This window comes from Peromyscus maniculatus, chromosome 4 (genome assembly GCF_049852395.1).
Source record: "Peromyscus maniculatus bairdii isolate BWxNUB_F1_BW_parent chromosome 4, HU_Pman_BW_mat_3.1, whole genome shotgun sequence".
In the NCBI taxonomy this organism is placed as follows: domain Eukaryota; kingdom Metazoa; phylum Chordata; class Mammalia; order Rodentia; family Cricetidae; genus Peromyscus; species Peromyscus maniculatus.
In genome coordinates this window covers 109,547,039-109,573,047 of record NC_134855.1, presented here as the reverse complement: position 1 = coordinate 109,573,047, position 26,009 = coordinate 109,547,039, and the positions used below count along the sequence as shown (strand labels likewise).

Below are 26,009 nucleotides of genomic sequence, written 5' to 3'. Positions count from 1 at the left end.
CCACTCACCTCTCCTTACTTCCAACACTCTTCCTTGGACCCCAGGTGCTTTTGCAACTCACCAGAGAACCTCCAGTTTCCCGGGGCTCAACCCCATGTTAATGACGTCTGCTCTGGTGCCACCCCTTTCCTGATAGTCAGAGTCTGCTGAAACTAACTCCTGCTCATCCCTGCTTCCTTTCTCCATCTTCCAAAGGCTCCCCTCTACCCTTAAACATTCCCAAGGGTTGTATTCCTCGTCTCAACTCTCCACGTAATCTCATCCACTCCACATCTCAATGACCACTTACACGTAAATGACTCCCATGGACTGTCTTGAGCTCCAGATGTGTGGTCAACCTCCCGGGCACACCCCAAGTCTGTACACCCCAAGTCTGTTTCCTTCCTACAGAGCCGCTGAGCATGCCCTGCCTCCTCCACTCTCCGACTTCTTGGTTTTACATCTTGCCAAGATCTTCTTCACAAATCTCCATCTCTGAACAAGCCCCCAAGTATCTTATAGCCTCTCAGGTCACTCACGCCCAGCCTGTGTTCAGTGCACGGAGGGTCCTTATGTCCCCAAGAGCAGATATGCCCTGCACTTCTATGGTAACACATGCTCCACTCGCCTTCCTGTTGACCAGCCCCTCCCCCTTTAGGCCCCTATCATCAACCAGTCCCCGGGTTCCTCCTGTTCCAGTTGCTGACAGGTCGTGGCGAAGTGTCTGAAATCTCCATCATCCTTCCTTGTATCACAGTTCCAACTCCTCAGACCCCTCTTGACCTTGATTCTATTCCCATCCTTTGATACCCCCAGGGGACCGACTACATGGTCACCGTCTGTCCACTTGGAAGGAATTTTTTATAGTTGGCCCCCTCCCGCCCTGCTTCTTGTGGCTTCAGAGAAGCACAAATCCAGATGCTCGACAAGGCTAAATCAGTCCTCGGCCTCTCTGCCTGGAATAGCTCACAGAGAACCACTGAGGGGTAGGCCCTTTGAGAACGGAGCTTGGTGCTGTTCTCTGGTAGCCTGGGCTTCCTGTCTTCCCTTCCCCCATCCCGACCTGTGCCTCAAGAACAAGGACACTAAGAGGATGCTGACCAGGGCAGAGACCTACATTCTAAAATGACTCTGGTCTGAAAGGACCCACAGGAAAACTGCAGGATGCATTCGGAATGGAGACATGAGACCTTCAGCTCAGTGGGGTGGCCATGGTAGAGTGCTTGCCTCTCATGCATGAGGCCCTAGCTCCGATCCCCAATATCCGGATAGGGTGTACCAATAAGGAGTCCAGGAAACGGAGCCACACAAACTGGGCACTCAAAGAAACGGGCTGGAAGTACAATACACCGGCAGCATCGCCAGCACGCGGGCTGCCCCGTTAATACACCTGCAGCCTCGCCCGCACTCGGGCTGCCCCGTTAATACACCTGCAGCATCGCCAGCACTCGGGCTGCCCCGTTAATACACCGGCAGCGTCGCCAGCACTCGGGCTGCCCCGTTAATACACCTGCAGCATCGCCTGCACTCAGGCTGCCGTGTTAATACACCGGCAGCATCGCCAGCACGCGGGCTGCCCCGTTAATACACAGCAGCCTCGCCAGCACGCAGGCTGTCCTGTTTGCACAGCTTTCTTCCCCCACTAACTGGCTCCACCCGGGTGTCTGTGCTCACTCCTTTCTATCCTGCCAGAAACCAAAGAAAGAGTCCTAATTCCTTTTCTGTTCTTTTCATAACATACCTCTACCAATGAAATTTTACTCTGTGTGTGTGTGTGTGTGTGTGTGTGTGTGTGTTCAGAGGATAACTTTCTGGGGTTAGTTCTCTCCTTCAACCTCTTACGTGGGTTTCAGGATCCATCTCAGGTCCCTCGGCTCCTGCAGCAAGCACATTTTCCCACATCCTGTCATCTGCTCATTCCTTTCCCTGAGAATGAATCAGATTGGTCCCACTCATCCTTTGAGCCAAGCCGAAGAGATCATGGGTCACTGGCCAGCTCAGACGGGCTGATTTGGGGTCAAACCTAACCGCAGGGGAGGCAGGTGGGAGTAGGAACGGTCACAGAGGACAAATGCCATCTGCACACCAGCATGGGGGAAGGGAGGTGCTCGGAAAGTGGGAGGAGAAGGCGGGTAATATGGACACCTCTCGGCACACTGGACCAGCTAAGGAAGCCGTGAGCATTAAAGACACTGATCGCTCCCTGCGGGATAAAAGGCGCTGTTTTTCCTCACCTGACAAGCTAAAGGGTACATGGGCTGCTAGAACTCCCAAGCTTACACTGTCTGCTTCACGATCTTCACTGAGGGCTTTTCCTCTTTGCTGCGCCGTGACCAAGGGCATGCTGCTCAAGGTTGAGAACGAGCGGCTCGGAACTGCAGCTACAGCTAGTGCCTGCCTCCAGTCATCCAGCATCCAGAACCACAGCTCCCCTACGATCTCACGCATGCCCTTAATGGCCAGAGGTAGACTCATGCATGAAAGACTGGGAAAGTAGGCGGACTGGTCTAGGAAAGGGGCCCAAAAATTCTGCCAGCCGAATTCAGACTTCCACCCGACTTAGCACTGCCATCTTAGTTAGGGGTTCTGTTGCTGTGGAGAGACACCATGACCGCAGCAACTCTTGCAAAGGAAAACATTTAATTGGGGCTGGCTTACAGTTTCAGAGGTTTAGTCCATTATCGTCACGGCGGGAACCATAGTGGCACACAGGTAGATGTGGTGCTGGAGAGGTAGCTGAGAGTTCTACATCTGGATCCATAGGCAGCAGGAAGACACTGTGAGCCACTGAGTCTGGCTAGAGCTTCTGAAACCTCAAAGCCCATCCCTAGTGACACACTTCCTCCAAAGAGGTCACATCTACTCCAACAAGGGGGGGGGGATTTTCATTCAAACCACCACACACCCACAAACTAAAAGTGAGGGAAAGTCAAAAGAATATTTTATGGTAATGTGTGAATATTACCATCTAATATCTTCAGTTTTGCCTCTTGATTCATAAAATGTAAATTTATTCCCTTGACCTTTAAGGAAAAGCATACTGGCCTCAGTCTTGGGATAACATAAAGGAATCATTGATTGCTTCTTGGTAGAACTACCTGGACCAGAACAGGGTTCTGGCAAGCAAGAAGCCTCAGAAAATATCAGGCAGGCAGCCCTGGTTGTCTGCAACGCATTTCAAGCTTGTATTCGGTTATTTAACTTTTTGTTGGAGTAAGTTCATTGTACATCATGATGGGTTATTTCATCTTCAGACAGTCGTAAACTAAGAGTTAGCCCCCCTCACCAGTCCCTGGGACAAAGGAGTTATTCTGGAATGCATCTGCTTCGAGGACGTTTTCTCAGATTGGCCAAATGTAGGGTTTAGAAAGAGACCTGAGAAAACCAGAAACTAACCAGCCACCTGTGGCAAGGTGCCAGATGTCAATGTCAGAACTGCAGGAAGCAGGTCTGGTGACCTGGGCTGTCACAGTTCACTGCACTCACTCGGGAGTGAAGTTTGTAAGCTCCAACCAGACTAGTCAGTGCCCTAATGACTGAAAATGAACTTGATGGGAAGACTGAAAGCAACTCAGCAAGCTGGAAGGCAGAGATGGAGGTCTGGACCTGGGCCAGTGAGCTACCTCCTAGCACATCCTGCCTGTTTCCATGCTGCGTTCTTCTCCATCTTCCTTGATGCATCCCTGTCTGTCTCCCATAATGCATCCTTCTGCATCCCTCTCCAACCTGAAGGTGGTGTTAAATCCTTTCTAGGTCTGGCTTGTGTTTCCTTCCCAACTCTTTCCTCTTGTTCTGTCTGTGTGTTGGCCATCTGTCATGGGTCCACTTCAGACTGGAACACCAAAAGACAAGAGATTTTATTTCTAAGCTGTCAGGGAACATCTTATGGTCACCCTGGTGGACAAGCTTGTGTGTGTGGTGAATTCTACCCGCACAGGAGGGATCTCCATGCCTCCTGACAAGCTTCAACCAGACAGTACTCTGTAGCCAGCAGCAAACACCTAGGTCACTGAGTAACTCATGCATTTGAGTTTACTGAGCACCTACCATATACCAAGTAGGTGAGAATAAAACAATTTCCAAGAAGAAAAACAAAAACGAAACCTTCAGCCTCCATGGAATTCTTGTTCTATGATATCTAGGGGGTACATGATAAACTAAACAAACCCTACGGTAGGTTGCATAGAAATAAGGAAAGAGAACATAAAAAGGAAGTGGTGGAGATAGGGACATTATACCCTAGAACACGTGGACGTTCTCAGCAGATGGTGATGTGCAAGAAAAGTCCTGAAGACATTAAGGAAGCGAGCCGAGCGAGTCCCTGGAAGGAAGCATTCCAGGCAGAGGAGACAGCTGATGCCAAAAGTCGTGACTTGATAGGATGCCTGGAATGTCCGAAGATCACCAAGGATGCCACACACTGTGGCAATTTTAATCAAGAAACGAGAGTGGCTTTGTGGGTCAGTTCAGGCATCAGGAGTGAAGGGGTGGCTCTGGGGGTGTTCCAGAGATGAGGCCCGCTTTTCAGGTGCCACACATGCTCACAGGATCCTCCCCAGCTACCGATTAGTCAGCCCTGTTAGGAGTCCTTGTCCCTTGGGGAAGTTTTAATGTCTGATTGATTTGGTTTTGATCAAAGAGAACATTTCTAAGTTAAAGTAGCATCCTGTGAAGCGCTTTCTAAGACCTTCCCTTTAAAATACTAAAAAAGAAAATGAAGATGAAAATTTCAAAACAGATATGAAAAATAGGCTATCAGCCAAGCATTTGCATGCTGTGGGAACCAACTTGAAGTCTTGTGGGCCCTTGCCAGAATTAGCCCTAAGTATCAAAGGCACCACTGGCCAGGGGTGTGATGCTCCTCCATTCCATAGACCCACCACCACCCTTAACTCCAAGAGTCTACTTGACCATCAAACCATCAACCACCATCCTGCCACCCACAAGGGACTTTCTGAATCATCAGGAAATGGACCAAGATCCACCACTTTTCTGATCCCCTCCAGGGACTTCCTATGCCCACAAGGACTTCACCAGGTTATCTAGTCAGCATGTAGGTTTGTGGTCAGAAGGAACTTAAAGAACAGAGTAAAATTGTAGTCTTCCCACTGTGGTGGTATTGTGTTCCCCAAAAGATTGTGCACCCTAATAAACTTATCTGAGGTCAAAGACAGAACAGCCACTAGATACAAAGGCTAGAAAATGGTGGTACTCACACCTTTAATCCTAGCACTCCAGAGGTAGAAATCCCTCTGGATCTCTGTGAGTTTAAGGCCACATTGGAAACGGCCAGGCATAATGACTCACGCCTTTAATTCCAGAAAGCGAGTCTTTAATCCCAGGGAATGGTGGTGGAAAGCAGAAAGGTATATAAGGCGTGAGGACTAGAAACTAGAAGCATTTGGCTGGTTAAGCATTTGGCTGGTTAAGCTTTCAGGCTTTGGAGCACAGTTCAGCTGAGAGCCATTCGGATATGAGGACCCAGAGGCTTCCAGTCTGAGGAAACAAGACCAGCTGAGAAGTTGGCCAAGTGAGGTTAGCTGTGGTTTGTTCTGTCTCTCTGATCTTCCAGAACTCACCCCAATAGCTGGTCCAGGTTTGATTTTATTAATAAGAACTTTTAAGATTCATGCTATATCCCACTGTTTCATCTGATCGAGAATGAGTGGCTGGATGAAGTTTTAGGATGTTCTTCAAGAAAAGAGTGGGTCTTCCTGGTAGGAGTACAATAGAATTAGGAGTGATCATTGGCTTCAAAACATAGCCTGCAGCAGCATACCCCTTAAGCCATGGAATGCCTCCACTGTGGGTCCAACCCTGTGGCCTGGTCCTTCCAGGCCCCTCATTGGGGTGAGGCCACACTTGCACCCTGAGTGACTTCCCAGTCTATTACCAGTTGCCAGAAATACCCTTCTGGGTCTGATGACTCTCCCAATGAAAGGTGTATCTATCAGCTATTATCATAATGTTGTGAAACAACCTACCACCACAGTCACAGATCACAACTGCAAGCATTTCTTTATCTTGCCTATGTCTGTCTTCAAGCTCCAGGTTTGGCTCAAGATTTTCATGGGTTCAGATCTATTCCCATTTTTCCCCATATTCTCCTTGAACCATCAGCTAGAGCGTGTATTTCTCATGGCAAGCGGTAATTGTACAAGAAGCCAAAACCAAGTGCACACATTATCAGCTTCTGCTGCCTGCCTCAGGAAAGATGCCTTAAGTCACAGGAAATCTGTGCACATTCCTTTAGCCAAAACAGTCACATGGCCAACCTAACCATCAATGGGACAGAAAAGTAGACTCTGGCCCAAGGGAAGAAGAGCACATGAGTGAGTATTTGCTGAACAATTCTCTAGCATATCATGAGAAACCAACTTTCCTAGCAAATGTAACCCTGTACCTTACTCTACCCTGTGTCCAGGAGCTCCAGGTAATTAATGAAAAGCCCAGTGCCCCTGAGGAACCTGGACCCACTTCTGATGACTGTTTTGCTTCCAGCAAGCAAAGATTTTTTACACAAAAGTGGGACCATTCAGGACCAGCAACCAGATAATACTGCGTGACTCAACCACATGTATAACTGTGAGGGGGCAAGGTGACACCCAGAGGGTGGCTGTGACCCTGACAAGGAGTCACAGGATCACATTTCTGCTTCTTTGAACCTTTTCTTCAGTCTATTGACTGTTGAGGGCCTGGTTTCTTGGCAGCGGCTCTCAGGAACTCCTGAGCAGTCTTTCAGCTCTACCTCCTAGGAAATAACTAGACCCCTGCAACTCCATCTCTCCCAGACTCCCTCTCCCTCTTCTAAGGCTGGCCTGTCATGGGCATCACCGTGCCACTGCCTTCTGTCACCACAAAGATGCTGTGTCACAGCCAAACACAAGATCTCGGTCATTCAGAAATGACACCGACTGCTCACACGTCTGTAGTCAGCTGACCTTGGCTAGGTTTGTGTGTCTCAGGGCTGGCTGTTCAGTGACCTAGACCAAGCCTGGCTTGTCTCCAGTATGACTAGAGTGACTTGGCTCTGTTCCAGATGCCTCCCAGCCTAGCCCAAGCACGTTGTCATGGTGACTGCCAAAATGTAGAAAGTTAAGGAGAACAGGCAAGGACTGTTGGCGCATGCTCACTTCATTCTCATCTGAAGTTGCATAGCCAAGCATGGGTTCATTTGTGAGGGCCTCTGTAAACAAACAAACAACAGACAGACCGGTGGAGTGAGGTAAATAACAGAAACTTATTTCCTTACAATTCACAGGCCAGAAATCCAAGCTCAAGATGTTGTTGAGTCGTTTTCTTCTAAAGACCTCTCTCCTTGGTTTACAAACGGGCCTTACTCCTTGTTGTCTTCAGTCATCATCGCTGTTTGTCTACGTCCTACTCTCTGTTGCTGAATTAGGGTCTATTCTAATGACCTCTGTCTTAGTTAGGGTTTTTATGGCTGTAAAGAGACGCCATGATCACGGCAACTCTTATAAAGGGACTATTTAATTGTGGCAGCTCGCTTACAGTTCAGAGGTTCAGTTCACCATGGCAGGGAGCATGGCGGCATGCAGGCAGGCATGGTGCTGGAGAAATAACCGAGTGTCCTACATCTTGTGGGCAACAGGAAGTCAACTGATTGTCACACTGAGTGAAACTTGAGAAAAGAGACCCCAAAGCCCATCCCCACAGTGACACACTTCCTCCAACAAGGCCACACCTCCTAATAGTGCCACTCCTTTTGGGGACCATTTTCTTTCAAACCACCACATTGTACTCCCTGGCCCCTAAAGGCTTAGAGCCATATCATAATACAAAAACTACATTCAATCCAACTTCAAAAGTCCCTATAATCTATAACAGTCTCAAATTTATTTCAAAGTCCAAAGTCTCTTCTGAGACGCATGACAATCTCTTAACTGTAATTACCTGTAAAACTCAAAATCGAAAAGCAGATCACATACTTCCAACATATAATGTCACAGGATATATGTTACCATTCCAAAACACAGGGGAGGGAACATAGCAAGGAAATACTGCTGGACCAAAATGAGATCGAAAACCAGCTGGGCAAACTCCCAGCTCCTTTGATCTACAATAAACCTTCTCTTCCACCATATCTGGGAGCAGTCATGTCCTTCCTTTCTTATTTCTTTTTTTTCATTCACCCGCATGTAGTAAGCTTTCTTGTCGGACTATCTTTGGATTGCCAGCACCCAAATAATCACACAGAGACATTCTTATTAATTATGAAAGCTTGGCCTTTCACTTAGGCTTGTCCCCAACTAGCTCCTAACTCAAATTAACCTGCTTCTATTAGTCTACGTTCTGCCACATGGCTTTTATCTTTCCTTGGTATGGCACATCAGACTCACTCTAAGTCTACTGGCAAATTCCCTGGGCCTAGATTCTCCTGGAGTATCTCTCCTTCTCTGGAAGTCCTACCTATTCTCTTCTGCCTATTGGCCATTCATCTCTTTATTAAACCAATTGGAAGCTTCCTTATACAGCCATACATCCTTACAGTGTACAAAAAGATTATTCCACAACACCCACCTAGAAGAATTATGTTTTTCCTGATAAGGGTGCAGGGGACTTAATGATGGTTGTGCATCATACCTGTTAGAAGTATGTCTTTGGTGTGGGAATCAGAGCCTGATGGATGGTCAGTCCTAGTGAGTGTGAGTGAACATTTACATCCTAGTATCCTAAATTTCACTTATCTCTAGTGGGCCTAGTGTGGTAGATTAAATATAATTGGCCCCCATAAGCTCATAGGAAGTGGCATTATTAGGAGGTGTGGCTTTGTTGGAGTAGGTATGGCCTTGTTGGAGGAAGTTTGTCACTGTGTGGATGGATTTTGAGGTCTCATATATGCTCAAGCCACTTCCAGTGAGTCAGACCACTTCTTGTTGCCTGTGAGTCAAGATGTAAGAATTCTCAGCTCTTTCTCCAATATCATGTCTGCCTACATGCTACCATGTCCACTATGATGATAATGGACTAAACCTCTGACTGTAAGCAGCCTCAATTAAATGTTTTCCTTTATAAGAGTTGCTGTGGTCATGGTGTCTCTTCCCAGCAATAGAAACCCTGAGACAGAAGTTGTTACCAGGGTATTGCTGTAATAGGTCTGGCCATGTTTTTGTTTGGAGGAATTTGGACTTTGGTACTTTAAGTTAGGAAAGCAGTGGAATGGAATGTTCTAAGCACTGTTTAAGGGGCCATACTAGTAGGAGCATGGAAGACAGTGGTGCTAAATGTGATTTGATGAACTGTGAGGGCCTGGATCAAGAGGTTTTAGAAGAAACAAATGTTAGTATGTTGTTTAGAGATCATTCCTGTGATATTTTGGTGAAGAACATGGCTGCTTTTTGCTCTTTTTTTTGGAGTCTACCTAAGCCTAAAGTGAAGAGTTTTGGATTAATTTCATTAATCTCAAAATAGCCTAGTATTGACTCTGTTCTGTGGTTATTACTGGTCACTCTTATACAGATTTATAATGAAAAGGAGCAAGCTGAGAAAGGAAAAAAGAAAATGTACAATTTGAGGAGAAAAGGGGCACCAGGAAGTTGAATGGAGCTAAGTCCTGTATTCAAGGAGATAAACAGATTAAGAAATGAAGCTGTGATGAGGAATCCCCGGTAGAGAGTCTGATATTTTACAGATGCCAGGACCATAGGACATGCACCAAGGAGAGCTTTGGCATTGCGTGGAGCTGGCTCTGCAAAGAATCTGTCTGCTGAGTGTGTCAGAGCTTGAAGGCTCAGGCTACGCAAACCTTCCCGAGCCCTGTTGATTACATCACAGTCAGAACCAAATCAGGGGCTAGCAAGATGGCTTGGCAGGTAAAAGCAAACCAAATGTATGGTGGTATTTTATTTGTACTGAAATGTGATTTTAATTGTATATTAATAAATAAAGTTGCCCGGGGGTCAGAGCTATTAGAGCCATAGCAAGAGCATGGCGGTGGTGGCGCACGCCTTTAATCCCAGCACTTGGTAGACAGAGCTAGATAGATCTCTGTGTGTTCAGGGATACAGCCAGCATTGGAGACATACACCTTTAAGACCTGGAGGGCTGTACTTACAGGCAGTGACGAGGCAGTCATGTGTTTGGGTTTACAACCAATGAGAAGGCAGAACAGAAAGACTATGTAAAGACATACACACAGGAAGTAGGTCTCTTTCGGGAAGCTAGGAGCACCGCAGGAGTAAGGGTAAGGTTTTAGCTCTGAGCTCTGACCTCTTGGCTTTCTCTTTTACATTGGTTCTGTGTTTCTTATTTAATAAGACAGTTGGTTACATCTACACGAATGACCTAAGGTCAGTCTCCAGAACCTGCATAGTAGGAGAAAATCAACTTCACAAAGCTGTCCCCTGACCTCCACATACATACTTTCTCTGTAACCACAATATGCAGCCTGCCAACAAAAGAACTGATTGAGAAAAATACCCTGCTTGCTCACACTCTGTTAATCTATAACAAGTTACTTAGATGTAAATGTATGTGAGTTCTTGGCATGACATTGTTTTAATCATGTAAGGGAAATGAAAAACTTGTTTTTTACCTGTATTCATTATAACCATTCACTTGAAAAACAAAATGTAGCCACTGTAATTTTTATATTGCCTGAAACATTTTGTTGGAATATATGAGCTGTAGAGGAAAAATAAAGAAAAGAGAAAATACAGAAGAAAACCATCAAGAGTGTGAGTGTCTTTTCCCTTACCCCCTTAGATAAAAAAAGTCTTAGTACGCTGGCTCTATGGATTCCCTTTGAGCCCTGTACTTCTGGAGGCTAGCCCTCATGGCAGAGGTAGGAATGTTTACTCTGCACCATTATATGTTGGAAATAAACTGTTTTATATTTTACAGGAGCTGACAAGTAAGAGACTTTAGACCTTACAGTGTCAGAACTGTTAGTGACTGTGGGAACTTTAAAGTTGGACTAAACGCATTTCATATTATAAGATGGTTATGAACTCCTTGAGACAAGAGGTAGAAGGTTTATAGCTTGAAAGTGATGTTTTTGAGCCCAGTGTGGTGGCGCACACCTTTAACATCAGCACTTGGAGGCAGAGATAGGCAGATCTTTGAGTTTGAGGCTAGCCTGGTCTACAGAGTGAGCTCTAGCACAGCCAGTCTACACAGTCTACAGTCTGTCTTGGAAAACCAGAAATTTTGGTGTCACTTTCATGAAGTCTGCAGTCACCTGGGCGATGGGCTGCTGAGCATGCATGTGGGGGACTATCTTCTTATGTTAATTGATGTTGGAAGACCCACTTAATCATGAGGGGGACCAACACCTTTTCCCTTAAATTGCTTTCATCAGTGCATTTTATCACAGCAACAGGAAAAGAAATGAAGACAGTGTGTTTACATTAAATACAGAAATGGGCTGCTCTCAGAGGTTCAGATCCTACATGTCGCTCTCAGCCGTCTGTAACTCCCTTTCCTGGCCTCTGTGGGCGCCAGGCATGCACACAGTGCACAGACATACATTCAGGCAAAAGACCCATACACATAAAACAAAAAATTTTTTAATTGATTTTTTTTAAAGAAATGAGCAAAATTAAAACTAAGATGACAGGTGTCTTGAGAGTGGCAGCCCTTTGGTCTGATTAGGATCTAAAATGTTCCCCCAAAGTGCAAGGTCTCCCCACTCCCTTCCTCCCTCCCTCCCTCCCTCCCTCCCTCCCTCCCTCTCTTTTCCAGATACTTCCTGCCATAATGCTTCACCACAGGCCCCAAAGCAATGTGTCCGCAGTGCCCTGGGCAGAAACATCCTAGACTGGGACCCAAAATAAACCTTTCCTCTTTATGAGCCAATCATCTCAGATATTTTCTCACAGTAGCGGAAAGCTGATGGACACATCCTTGGTAAAGTTAATGACTGGGAGAGACACAAAGACCGCTTTTCTTTTCTTGATGTAACACAATGAGGTTCGAATTTTTTTAAGCACAGCACTCATGATCTGTGTATTGTAGTGCAATTTGTAGTGGTTTTGAAGTAGAATACGGTAGAAAAAAGCAGTTATTAGATATGGACTTATCTAGTGATTTACTTAAGGCGCTTTTTGTACTGCCTATTTGCCAAGCATGACTTCATTTGCCACCTAAAACAGAATGACATAGAGAAATAGCTGAAACAATGGGTCATTGTCCTTAACAACCTGCCAATGGCTTCCTATAGGGCCATAAAATCTTGCTTGCTTCACAGCGCCACCTTGTGGGTTTAGGGTATAAAATGAGGATACAAACCCTGCATGGAAGCCTTTCAGGAGCTACCCTGGCCTCGGTCCACCGGCGCCATCTCCTCCCTTCCACTCACTGCTGCCATAGTGCTTACTCCAGAAAGATTTCTGCAACAGTTTGAATGAGAACGCCCCCTACAGGCTCAGGTGTCTGAACACTCGGTCCCCAGTTGGCGGCGCTGTCTGGGGCGATTTCGGAGGTTGGGCCTTGGAGGAAGCGTGTCACTGGAGGCAGCTTTGAGTTCCCTCTCCACTTCTTGCTTCTGGTTGAGGATGTGAGCCTTCAGCTTCCTGCTCCAGCTTCATGCCTGCCTGCTGCCATTCCCCCTCCCAAGATGGCGATGGACCCATCCCTCTGGAACAACCAATCAAGCCGAACGCTCTCTTCTGTAAGTCACCTGTGTCCTGACGTCCTGTCACAGCAACAGAAAAGTAACTAATACACAGCTACATTGCAGTAAATAAGTTTATCCTTTTTAATGAAACCTTATTTTGTCCCATTGATGTAGCCAGATTTAATGGGACACAATAAATAAATACATTTATACCTAATACTTATTCCTCACACTTGCATCATTGGAACCAACACATATCAGTATTGTGTGCACAACTCTGACATTCAGCTTCACTTGAGGAGTAAACTAAAGTAACACTTCTTACTTATTGACTTGGTAAATGCATTTTTTCCCTCCAGACAGGGTTTCGCTGGCTGTCCTGGAACCTGCTCTGTAGACCAGGCTGGCCTCGAACCCAGAGATGTGCCTGCCTCTGCCTCCCAAGTGCTGGGATTAAAGGCATACATCACCACTGCTCAGTTATAAATTAATTTCTTGAAGCATAATTAAACTTTCTCAGCTCAGAGTCTGGCATAGTAAATGAAATAACTAAACATCTACTAATAACTCAACATCTACTCAAACAACAACAAATGAATGACTGAACAAATAAACAAAAGAAAATCCCTCACATTAGGAACCAACAGCACCTCTTTTTATTTATTAATGAAAAGTCAGCGGCAATGTAGAAAGAGATACAATTACAATATTATTATTTGTTCATTATTAATTAAAGGGCGGTCCCGTGACGACTTGGTTGGGTCATTCTTTTGAATTCAGAAAGGCTCAGAGAATCCCTCTCAATGCAGCAAGCGCTGTGTTCCCATATGGCCAGAAGGTGGTGCCAGAGGTCACGACTTGGTCCACGGCTTGGCCTTTCTTCCAGAGAACAGGCCTATCAACGTCCGCCCCTCCCGGACCTGCCTTGTGAGAAAGGGAGCCAGTCTGCCTTGTGTGTCCTTGCAACTGGAAGATGCCTGCCACCAGCTGCCTGTGTGAGCGCAGAGGGATGGAGGAAGCCCTGGCGTAGACGATGGTATGTGAAGCTTGCCTGAGGAGAGGAGCAAAGGGCAATCAGAGCACAGGGACCCGGGTGATTGGAAAGTCGGGACAAAGGTCCCTGCATTAGAGGCTGGGGTACAGGGGTGGAGGGTCACCATAGCAGAGGGAATTCCCCCAGGAGACTGGAGAGCTTGCAGTCTGGGTGAGGAAGTGACTTCTAGTCAGCGTTTATTGGTCTATGAGGCAGAAGGGCCTATGAGACAGTAAAGAGAACAGAGTTGTGGGAACGAGGGGAGTCTCCGAAATCTAAGCTGACAAGGGAGGCCCAGAGGACTGTCACCAGCACTGGGGAGTGGGTCTCCAAGGTTGGCGTCATTTTTGCATGGTGTCCTCCTTCCCTTCCCAACTCTGTGAACTTCTTCCGTTCAGCTGCTCTTCCGTCAGGCACTATTTTAGATGCACTGGGTACACAGCAGTGAACCTGGAGCTTCCACGGGAGTGGGAGGATGGACAGAAACTGTATAAACAAACAGACACCAAATAACAAAAGGGGGAAAGAAAAGCTGTGAAGAATGGCCAAGGAAGGGAACGGAGCAGGAACCATGGGGAAGGGAAGCTTGGAGGAGTGTCCACAAAAAGTGTCTGAGTGGAAATCTTAAAGCAGCAAGGTGGGACGGGAGTTCCAGACAGAGAGAGCAGCCAGGACTGAGGGGAGGAGGAGGTAGCAAGTGGATCTTGGGACATCTCACAGGGTGCCCGCAAGCAGCACCTTGGTTCTCTAGTGTGAGGGTGGCCACCGGAAACCAGGGAGGCTGGACTGGCCATCCTGGCTGTGTGGCCAGTGGGCTGAAGGAGGAGGTTACGGAGGAACCCCATCTAGCAGGCTGTTGCAGCCTTTCAACGCAGGACAGGCAGGAACAGTGGGGGGGTGTTGAAGCAATTGGATTCCAGATGTGTAAGGAGAGTTGATGAGACTCACCTATGGCAGTTCAGGTGACGAGGCGTGGATAGGGACCTGGGTGTTTTCCTGAAGCCAAAGGATGGCAGTACCACTCACTCAGATGAGGAAGAGTGTGGCGGGGGTTACACTGTGGAGGGACGGGATGGGGAGTTCTGCTTTGGCCCAGATATGTCTGTGGGGAGATGGTGTAGGCGGCACTGTGTGGCCTGTGTCGTTTGCGTCCTCTGCTTGCTCTGGTCAGTGGGCACAGCCCTCCTCCTCCAGGAGAGCCTGCTGGTATGGCTTGGTCCACGACTGAACCACGCTGACTGGTTTCAGGAGAAGAGCCCAGGTGAAGCAATAGACAAAGGCAAAATCCCAACCCCCAGAGCCGTTTACAACTAGGCAGCACACACACACACACACACACACACACACACACACACACACACACACACACACACGAGAGAGAGAGAGAGAGAGAGAGAGAGAGAGAGAGAGAGAGAGAGAGAGAGAAGCCCAACCCAAACTCATAAGCAAAGGACAGCTCCCTGCCCATGAGCTAGAGAGGACATTGAAGTCCCTCACAAATGAGAAGACAGTGTGGTGACATGGCCCTGAGCTGGGGTGTCTAGATGGCTGTGTGACCCCATGTGGCACCACATACTGAGATAGGGGTATTAGTAGATGCAAGACAAAAAGATGAAGGGTGAACCCCAAATCCAACAGGCCCAACTCACTCACATGTGCCCCAATCTGTAAAATAAAATGCCCAACACTCCTCATCCCTTGGGAGTAGGTGTGGGGTCTTCTTGACTACCAGCAACAACCACCGCTAGAATAAAGGGACATGATCATGGCTTTACCCACCTACCTCCTCTTCAGCTGTATGGAACAGGGCAGTGGCCAAGCCCTTTGTCTAGTAGTAAATATATGGCATGAGGTTAGATGTCAGGGTCACCTTAGCAGGACACTTCATGCATGCTCTCCTATACACATGGGAAATGGGCTCAATAAACTGGCTGACCCAGAGAGAAGTCCAGCCTCCTGACACTCATTATGTTGAAAAAACAGTTAATTAGACGGGTGATTCTTAAGGACTAGCCAGCAGCCTGCCTCATACTACACCTTGGAGCTTCCCTTTTTCCCATCCCAACGAGTCCAAGCAAAATGCAGTTACTGCTACAGTCTGGATCTAGACCGTCCTCCAAAGGCCAATGGGTTAAGACTTGGTCTGTGGCACTGAGACACGATGGAACCTTTAAGAGGCAGAGCCTTACCCAGGTCATTTTAGGCATGCCCTTGAAGGGCACATTAGGACCCTGGCCCCTTCCTTTGTTTCCCAGCCACCACAGACAGACAGTCCTCCACCACACGCTCTTACCATGACCTACCAGTCAAACACAACAAAGCCAGCCAACCACAGGCTGAAACCATGAGCCAAGACAAACGGCTCCTTATTTAAATTAATTACCTCAAGCATTTGTCTCAACAATGAAAGCAGACTAACACAGAGACTTCAATCCGAGATGCCTCACTCCTACCCTAGGCTCTAGGCAGCTGCCATCACGTAAAAAGTAACCGTCATTCATAATTGACACGGTGGCAATGGCAGACACAATGACTGCCCAGTACCCCTGCGGAATGTGTCTGAGACTCCCACCAAGTGACAGCTGAAAACCTTAACTCTGGAGTCCCCAGTGCTTACGACACAAGACTCCAGGATACAAACTTTTCTTTGCAAGTGAACTTCCAGGCCATGGAAATGACATGGCAGCCCTGGTGTGTGTTCACAGAAGTGTCGCACACTAGACAGAGCCCAGATGCCACGCTTGCTTTCGGAAACTCCGTCAGCATGAAGGAAGCATGTTAGAGGTAGAGTCTCCTTCCGAAGGGCTTTTCTCTTCCTTGCCCATCTGCCTCCAATCTGTTTGGGGGACTGTGTCGTGCACACTACTTACAGGACACAGCTATTTGAGGGAAGGCAACACCCTGGAGACATCCCAGAGGGCTGACCATTTCGGCATATTCTCCAGAGCCATTGTCCTGCATCTGTCCCCATCTGCATCTCCCAAGGGTCCCTCGGCTTCCTCCTTTGGTTGATCTCTCCCTCCATAAGACAGCATGTCCCCTAAGCTGTGTGGCCCAGGAGAGCCCCAAAGAAGTACTTCTGAGAACTTTGGTTTCCTCTGCTATGAAGCCCTCACACAGTTGCAGATACAAAGGATGAGGGGTCTCGGGCAACAAATCTAATACAATAATAACCTATTATATGAACTCAAGGTCAGTTCTTATCACCAAGCCTTCGAGGCCAGCCTGGTCTATAAAGTGAGTTCCAGGACAATCAGGGCTACTACAGAGAAAAACCCTGTCTCGAAAAACCAAAAAAAAGAAAAAAGAAAAAAGGAGAGAGAGAGAGAGAGAGAGAGAGAGAGAGAGAGAGAGAGAGAGAGAAGAAGAAGAAGAAGAAGAAGAAGAAGAAGAAGAAGAAGAAGAAGAAGAAGAAGAAGAAGAAGAAGAAGAAGAAAAGGAAGGAAGGAAGGAAGGAAGGAAGGAAGGAAGGAAGGAAGGAAGGAAGGAAGGAAGGAAGGAAGGAAGGAAGGAAGGAAGATCCCCTACAGACTCAAGCATTTGGTTCCCGTTGGGTTATCTGGGGAAGCTTGGGAGGTGTGGCCTTGCTAGGGAAGTCTGTCACTGGGGTCCAACTTTGAGGTTTCTTTTCTTTTCATTATTTTATGTGTGGGTGTTTTGCCTGCATGTATGCTTATATACCATGTGCATGCAGTGCCTGCAGAGGCCAGAAGAGGATCCCCCGGAACTGCAGTGGTTACAGATGGTTGTGAGCCTCCATGTAGGCACTGGAAACTGAACTGAGTCCTCTGGAGGAGCAGCCAGTGCTCTTAACTGCTGACCATCTCTCTAGCCACCCAAAACCCAGGCTTTGAAGTTTCAAAGCTATTCACCATTCCCAGTTCACTCTCTCTGCTTCAGGCTTGCCGTTTAAGATGGAGCCCTCAGCTTCCGCTCCCCCGCCATGCCTGGCGTCCGCCGCCTCCACTCCACCATCAACCACTCTTTTCCTCTCTAGAACTGCTGAGCCCTTCCTCCTCCTCCTACAATTTGCTTTGATCATGATGTTTTAGCAGAGTGATGGAAAAGTAACTAATACAGGATGTGAGTCCTTCCTCGCTTTATCCACTCTCAAGATGTTGTCAGCCCTCTCTGCTACATGAAAGAAATGAGCTGGGCCAACATGACCACGTTTGCAGTTGGGAGGGCAAAAAAGCCATCTTCAAATACAGCTTGTTTTAAATCGAGGCACACACGAAGTACAGAAATCTTCAGTGCACAGCTTGATGTGGTTTTTTTTTAAACCTACATATAAATCTATCAGCTCCCGACAACTATGGCCACCTCTCACTGCTGATACTGTAGATTCCTTTTGCAGATTCTTGAACTTGTAATGAAAAGAAAGCACCCAGTGAGTGCAAGGCCTTGTGCCTGCGTTCTCTCATTCGGTACTGTTGAGACTGACCCACTACGTTGCACACAGCCATCTGCTCTGTCCCACCACTGCACAATGCTCTACTATATTTACATAACACGCACTAGTTCATTCTTTCTTCTGTTGGAGTGCACGGGCTGTTTCCAATTTCTAGCAATTATGAATTCATCGCTTCAGTGGACATCTGTACTTTTATTTCTCTTGGGTAGAAACCAGGAGCAAAATGCTGGCAGGCAGTGGCCAACCTTAGTAGAATCTGCCATATAGAGTTCGGGTATGGCTGTGCCTATGTCCACTATCTACAGCAACGGCTTCAGATTGTTTTGGTGTAACAGTCTCATGTTCATGTACAACATGAAAGATGGTCTGGACTATGGTGTAGGCAGACTTCACTGCCTACCTGAGAGACAAGCACACTAACTAATGTTAAAGCTTCGCTTACCTGCAGAGATAGATCATCCTTTCCAACCAGCACTGGCATCCATTGTACCAAGAAACCGTGAGCGAGGCTGGCGAGATGGCTCAGAGATTAAAAGCACTACTGCTCTCTTCCAGAGGACTCAGGTTCGGTTCCCAGCACCCACATGGTAGCTCACAATCTTCTGTAACTCCAGTTCCAGAGATCTACACCCTCTTTTGGCCTGTGGGACCAGGTATGCACAAGGTGCACAGACATACATATAGGCAGAATATCTACACACATAAAAGCTTAAAAAACAAGCCCAGTGGCGGCAGTGCACACCTGTAATCCCAGCATTCAGGAGGCAGAGGCAGGCGGATCTTTGAGTTTGAGGCCAGCCTGGTCTACCGAGTGAGTTCCAGGATAGCCAGAGCTACACAGAGAAACCCTGTCTCAAAAAATAATAAAGAAAGAAAGAAAGGAAGGAAGGAAAGAAGGAAGGAAGGAAGGAAGGAAGGAAGGAAGGAAGGAAGGAAGGAAGGAAGGAAGGAAGGAAGGAAGGAAGGAAGGAAAGAAAAAGGTTTAAAAAACAAAAATGGTGGTTGTGTCTAGCATTTATGATTGACACCCTGCCAGCATGTGATTGGTGCTGGTGCTGAATGTTCTCTCTCTCTCTCTCTCTCTCTCTCTCTCTCTCTCTCTCTCTCTCTCTCTCTCTCACACACACACACACACACACACACACACAACCTCTAAAGGTCCCCAACATGCAGTCACCAAATAAACATTTGGAGCCCCCCTCCCGCACCACCACCACCACCACCACCACCCCACCACCCCCCCGTGGAGTTCTTTACAACTCCGGCACCTGGTAATTAATTACTTCCCTCCTACTTTATGTCTTGTGGCTGCTTTGGTCTAACCTGCTGCAGCTGGTGAAGAAATCCAGGGACCATGGAAGCTAGCCGGCCTCTCTCACCACAAGTTCATAGTGAGTAAAGGTTGCTTCCGACAAAGGAACCTGGGCCCCAGAGAAGGCAGCCGCAGTGATCAAGGGAGGGCCCACAGGACATTGGTTAAGCTCGCTTGTATAAGACATCCAACACGTATCATTAGTTTAACTCAGACGCATTGCCCTGTGGCCAGCAGTGAACTCATCAGACTCCGGCATGGAGCCAAAACTGGGGTATCCGGCCATAGAATTTACCTTCATTCAACACAACCTGTCATCCAACAAGCTTCAAGAAGGGCCCATCCTAAGGGAGTGGGCCCTGGGCAGAGAGAAGTACATATTCCAGGGGGAACCCACTGAGCAGGGACAAACAGAAAGGTTTGTAAAGGGATGCCTCGGTAAACTTTAGTGCATTCCCTTTAGGAGTACAGTTACAATTCTTGCACCAACCCCTAGTCAGAGATGTGATTAAACGAATGCACACACAGAGGCTACGAACCGAGAAGGGAAGCCAGGAGCATGGGAAGGGTCACTTCTTTTATTATCCCAAAATGCAAAGTATTGAAGGCACTTGCAATAACATGGAGGGAGCGGGGGAAGCAGGAAGCCAAATCCCACCTGGTCATAACCCAGCCTGGAGAAAAAGAAAAGCTACAGGGCCAGGTCTGAGGCCGGCCCAGTGTCCACTAAAAAAGATAAAATTCCATTCTACAATTAGGGAATTACGAGTACATGGGCAAGGGAACGGACCAGCAGTCACGAGTTAGTGGTTCTTTAAGGAACACATTTGGCAGTGAGGACACCCTCAGGGGCCCTGCTGGAAGAGGTCTCGGTACATCTCGATGAGACGAGCGGCCTCGCGCTGGCCAGAGAGCAGAGCACCATGGGTGGTGGAGTAGTACTTGCGATGCGTGGCCTCCCCGGAGAACAGCACCTGCATGGGCTAAGTGGGAGGAAGCGGAAGTGAGTGCGGAGAAGCCGCAGAGGCAGTGGGCTCCCTTCCATGCCCTGGAACCCGATTCCTACAAGGCAGACATCAGGCAGCCGGATGCAGGTCCTGTTCCACCCACCTACCTGGCCCCCCTCCCATCCCTTCCCCGAACACCACTCCTCAGTTCCTTTCTGTCCCAAGGTTGTTAGAAGTCCTGGCTTTACGGCCCCAAAGGCTCCATTCACCTCTTAATAATAATCTAGCCCTCCTAAGCCTTTAATGTCTTATCAGCCAAACAGATTTATACCACCTACTCCTGAGGCCAGCTGTAAAGATTGAGTGAGACTGTGAGTGTGAGCACTGAGACTCTGGGAGAGTGTAAACAACAGTAGGTGGTAATTTAACAAACCTTCATGGAGCCCCTGCTGGGGTCCAAGGACTGTTCTGGGTACTTGGATGATAAAAGGTGACCTGGCTGCTGCCTTGTGGAGCTGCCATGCTGGTGGGGAAGCCAGACACGAAACCCAGTTACTAAACAGTGTCCTGTGTGATGACGGGTGTTTGGGTCACGTCTGGGAGATCCCACAGAGCTTCCTGGAGGGCAGGACCTTTGCACTGCGTCTCAATGGATGCCGGGGTGAGTAAACGGGCAAAGGAATTCAGCCAGAGGCAAAGTCGCCACACTGAAGACAGCGAGATCTCTGACTTCGCCGAGGCTCAACCTCAAGAAAGCAGGTGTCTCGGTGAGTCCAAGGATGGTTCAGCTTCCTGCACACCAAACTCAAGCGAGGGCTTTCTAAGAATGCAAGGTTGACTCCGAGTCGAGACTAAGAGCATGTGTCCCTAAACAAGCTCCCAAGTGAGCTGCGCCCACCACTAGGGAGCTCGGGGAGGTCGTTAATGAGAAGAGGGACGGGGCTGTGGCCAAGCACAAGCTGCCCACTCCCACACTCACCCGCTCTTCCCTTCCCTCCTTAGTTAAGCCCTGGCTCTTTCTGTAACTGTTTGTTTTGAGACAGGGTCTCAAAATATGTAGCCTGTCGGGCCTGGAACTCACAGAGATCCACCTGCCTCTACCTCCTGAGTGGTGGGATGAAAGGTGTGCGCCACCACCCCCAGCTCAAGTCCTTCCAAAGTCATTCAAAACATAAATGACACAGCTCGGCCTCTCTGTCAGCGATGTGCAATCATGTGACTAAGTTCTACATAATAGGCTTCAGGTGTACTGCTGTCTCAGCCCCAAGGACTCCCTTCTGGTCCGTGTGCTTTCTTCCTGCGTTCAGTACGTAAGAGCCGTTGTTCTTACAGCCCTCTTGGACCACTCGGTGACTGAGCATGGAAGGCAGGGGTTAACAATATTTGGTCCTTCCACGGTCCTGCAGATCGCTGTTGATCATTTCTGCTTTGCTTCGCTTCTGTCACAACCAGGGGTCTCCTTTGTAGGAAGACACCCTCTCTGAGTAAAGCTAGACAAACATACCTTAGTTGACAGAAATCTCCTTCATCAGGGACTCCAAAGAATCCCTTTAAATATAATTGTTGCATTTTAACATTTAATGTATGTTCACACTTAGTGGACAAAATTTACTGTTGGGAGCATATTTCTCTCAGTTTTTAACATTGTGTGTGTGTGTGTATGTGTGTGTATGTGTGTGTATGTGTGTGCGCGTGCACGCACCACGTTACAATGGAAATCAGGACAACGTGCAGGAATCAATTCTCTCCTTATCTTTTACATGAGCTCTAGGGATTGAGCTGAAGTCAGCCACCAGGCTTGGCAGTGAGCTCCCTTACCCAATTTTTACTTTGCTTTAAGACAGGTCTAGGTATCTCAGGCTCACCTTGAACTATGTAGCCAAGGATAACTTCAAGCTCCTGAGCTCCCCCACTCTGCCTCTGCAGTGCTACAGAATTGCAGGGATGCACCACTACACAGGGGTTCTGAGGTGCTGAGGATTGTGCCCAGGGCTTCAGGCATGCCAGGCAAGCACTCTACCAGCTGAACTACAACCCCAATTTTGTTCTCCACACATACTGAGGAAATCATTGTATTGCTGCCCAGTGGACCTTTTGTACTGCATGACCCAATGTGGCAACAATTAGGCACATGAGGCTGTTGAACCTGAAATGTAAGGAGTACAACCAAGGAACTAAAACTTTAATTCGTTAATTTAAATTCTATTTAATTGATTCGATCTAACTGTGGCTGAAGGCGTATTGTCCAGCACAGCAGGCAATGATTCACGATGCTTCAGAAGCTCAAGAAAATGTTAAATTTCTATGTGATTCTAATTTTTTCTTCCAGATGTTAAGCATTGTCTTGTTTTCTCTTTCACTATAGGATTCACCCCCATCGCTCTTCACCCTTAGTGAACACTACCCCAAGATTCTCCCCTGGCCCAGACACACGCGAAATACCCGCTCCAAGGCCCGTCCTCGCCACTCACAGCCCACTCACCGCAGTCTTGGAACTCTCGGCGTAGGGTAGGGGCTTGGCCAGCTTCTCCACATCTGCCCCACTGGAGCCCACCTGTGTGTATGAATAGGAACCTCGGAAGTATGGGTTGCTGCCCCAGGCTGAGCGCAGGATTCGCCGAGGTTTTGGTATATTGGGGTTCCCTGTTGGGAAGTCAGAAGGACCAGGACAAGAGAGCATAAGAAATGGCTACATATGGAAGGCACCCCGGCACCCCGAGACAGACAATCTACCTACCTCCTGGGCTCCAGGACGTTCAGGAAGCCAGGAGGTAGGCATAAAAGATTGAGAGAAATGAGGGGGGGCTGGGCTCAAGCTGTATTCCCACTCATCACTTCCTGGTGAACCCCAGAAAACAAATGTTACTTATCTCAAGGCCTTGATTTTCCTACTTTAAAGTATGATTGGAGGTGGGGAGGTGCTTCAGGGGTAGATATCATGGGTAGCACTCATGAGGCCAGGATTTAAAACAATTTCAGATAATCATGTTTTCCTTTCTAATATCATGGGCTCCTGGGAAGTTCTCCTGCAATAGTGAGCAGAACATAACCATCTAAAACTCAAAGATGTGGGATATGATAGCCTATGCCTGTAGTCCCAGCACTAGGAGGCCGAGACAGGAGGATCTTGAGTTCAAAGTCCAATTAGCTGCAGTCCAGTGAGTTCCAGGCCAGCCTGGGCTATACAATGAAACCCTGTCTCAATTACTATTGGAGTAAAACAAATCTACCTCTGAATAAGATGCCATGCCACGGGAAATGGCCAGCTCATGGTGATGGTGACACTGGAGTCCTTTTTACCATGAAGTCCTTAGTGCAAAGAGCCATCATTTTGAGTCATTCAAACTTCAAAATGTCAGCAGCTGAGGGGTGACGGAGGCTAAACACAGCTCCCTGCAGTGGCCCTCCCGGCAGGACAGCCACCCCAGTGCCACAGTCTAGAAAGGGGAGGACTGCCACAGACCTAGGAGCGGAGAAAGCAGCCAGGCCCCAGGGAGCAGCCAGGCCCCAGGGCCCACCTGTGAACTGCCGCAGCATCTCAGTGCAGATCTCAGCCACGGCTTCATCATCGCACCTCTCCATGACGAGAGCCTCCTCCCCACAGATCCAGCCACTCAGCACGTGGCCATAGCGCTCTGGCGGGTACAGGACATCGAAGCCACAGATCTTGCGGTACCAGAGCTCAGGTGGGTAGGTGAGGGTACAGCTCTCTGCCTCGTCTTCCCACACAAACTGCAGGCTGTTGCACTCGGGGCCCCAAAAGGGCTCCTCGAATTCAAGGAAGATCTTGTCGGTGGTACCAATGCCCAGGCGGTGGATGGCAGCCACCTTCTCCGTGGGCAGGCATGGCCTAAAGAAACTGGTGTACTGCCTCTTAAGCACACCCAGCGAAACGGTCACGATCACATGGTCCGCTGGGATCACCTCACAATCCTCGCACTCCACGACTACCGGCCACTGCTCATCCTCGTCCCACCTCCCCTGCTGGGGACTCTCTCCACTCTGGCCACCCTCCCCAGTGTCGTGATTGTGGTCACCCTCACCACAGGGCTCAATCTCAGGACCCCGGGGGCGAGCTGAGGCCTGGTCCCAGTGGATGCAACGGACGGGTTTCCCCAGCTGGATGACATGTGGGGGAATGCCCTCAGCCAGCAGCTCCACAACTCGCATGAAGCCCGAGGGGATGATGTGGTGGGCGCCAGGGATCTCCGTCCATTCTCCGAAGGCGCTCAGGGACACCTCGTCTATGCTGTGAGAACTGCTCTCACAGCTCTCCACCTGTGGGAAGACCCAGAGAGAAGGCAGGTGACGGCAGGGCTGGGCCAGAGAAGGAACAGCAGCTCGGAGCAGCACGGCCCTTAGGACCCAGACTCCCCCAGAACTGGTCTTTATTAGTCTGGCATCTATACTCCACAGCAAAGATACCTTCAGGTACTGCTGGATCATGGCGAGCTTCAGGCGCTTGGTGGCCTCTGTGTCGTCAGGGTCATCCCTGATGCGATTGCGCACCTTCTCCCGGGTGAACACCCCGACGCTGTTCTGACTCTCAGCATTGACTGGTTTACCATGCCGGAAGAACTCCTGGGTCAAGTTATAGACCTGCCAGAGAGACCCCTGGAGACTGAGCACTCATATCACCCTCCACAGCAATCAGAGGGCCCCGCTAGAAAGCCACCTGCTCCCAGGTGTCCCTGGTGCAACTGTGACTTCTGCATGAAATTGAGCAGGGCACCTGCCCTGGTCCGCCAGCTCCTCACCTCCGAGGCTGTAAGAGGTGTGCGATGGACCTAAAGCTCTCTTAGGGACAACTTCCTAGAGCAAACCCCAAACATCTCCAACCTGTAGAGCCTGGGGGAAGGAGATGCCTCCCTGTGGGCTCTGTACCTGTCTCCAAGGGCCCCACATTCCCCTGGAGAATTTGGTCTGCACACATTCACCTTTCCTAAGACCCAACTGTAGGAAGCTCACCCCCGTAGACATCCTCCTTGCACTACTCAGATCCCTACGAGCCCTGTCGTGTGGTCTGAAGTTCACGGAAGGAAGAGGGAAGAGCACACAGAAGGGAGGAGCATCTCTGGGAGGCCCCAGCAGGCCGAGAAACGGAGACCCCTTAGCAGACATTTCAGCCATCACACCCACCCACTCCTTATCCACAGTGGCCATCAGTTCCTTGGACAAGGTCCTTCGGCCTTCCTTCCCTGACAGCCTGCCCCATAATTTCCCCACTCCCACCCCCCTCAAACACTGAGCAAGGCTACCCCTAGACAGGCCCGAGCACTCACTCAGCATGCATTTGTGGGCTCCACACCCAAGATGTAGTGACCCTGTGATAGCAAAGAACCCGGGGGTGGTGAGGTTAACCCGGGGAAGCCGGACTCACTAGGAGACAGAACAATGGCAATGAGGGGAGACGGTTACAGAGGAACGCACAAAGATGCAGGGGGAGGCCGTCAAGAAACCTGCAATGGGTTAGTTTGGTGAAGAGGCCACAAGGAGAACACTGTAAGAACTAAATGGCCTTGGAAAGGGAGGTAGATGCCAAGGCAGAAAAGCAGACACCATGCCGAGGCCCTGGGTCCCTGAAGCGCTGTGAGAAAGACAGCAGCGTGATTCCCACCCACCGCTGGCATGTCTGGGGCTACAGCAAATACAGGCTTCTCAGCCGTGACTCCTGTGGCCAGGCTGATTAGCGGTTATCTTCCTCCCTGAAGAGCGTCTGGATTTGGCCAGAATGCATTCATGGGAAA

At 48.7% G+C, this 26,009-nt stretch overlaps 1 protein-coding gene and 1 long non-coding RNA gene across 9 annotated transcripts in view; both read right to left on the bottom strand.

The window, feature by feature from the left end:
* Window positions 1-12,683: 12,683 nt before the first annotated feature.
* Window positions 12,684-19,201, bottom strand: LOC143272994 (uncharacterized). The gene is made up of 2 exons (XR_013050772.1): window positions 14,538-19,201; window positions 12,684-14,075 (listed from the first exon to the last, which is right to left on the bottom strand). It is a non-coding gene; the product is annotated as an uncharacterized LOC143272994 (long non-coding RNA).
* Window positions 19,202-19,872: 671 nt separating this feature from the next.
* Smox (spermine oxidase) overlaps window positions 19,873-26,009 on the bottom strand; it is a 34,876-nt gene continuing 28,739 nt past the window's right edge. For 3 of the 8 annotated variants that reach the window (XM_076570676.1, XM_076570678.1, XM_076570677.1), the window contains exons 4-8: window positions 24,688-24,861; window positions 23,781-24,540; window positions 22,745-22,905; window positions 21,767-21,810; window positions 19,873-20,298 (exon numbers count right to left, since the gene is read on the bottom strand). In XM_076570676.1, the coding sequence (XP_076426791.1) occupies window positions 20,130-20,298; window positions 21,767-21,810; window positions 22,745-22,905; window positions 23,781-24,540; window positions 24,688-24,861 (1,308 nt within the window). In that variant the 3' untranslated portion in view covers window positions 19,873-20,129. Of the gene's footprint in view, window positions 20,299-20,695; window positions 20,786-21,766; window positions 21,811-22,744; window positions 22,906-23,780; window positions 24,541-24,687; window positions 24,862-26,009 lie in introns of all 8 variants that reach the window. The other 5 variants (XM_076570679.1, XM_042276269.2, XM_076570682.1 and 2 more) reach the window with 4 other exon arrangements.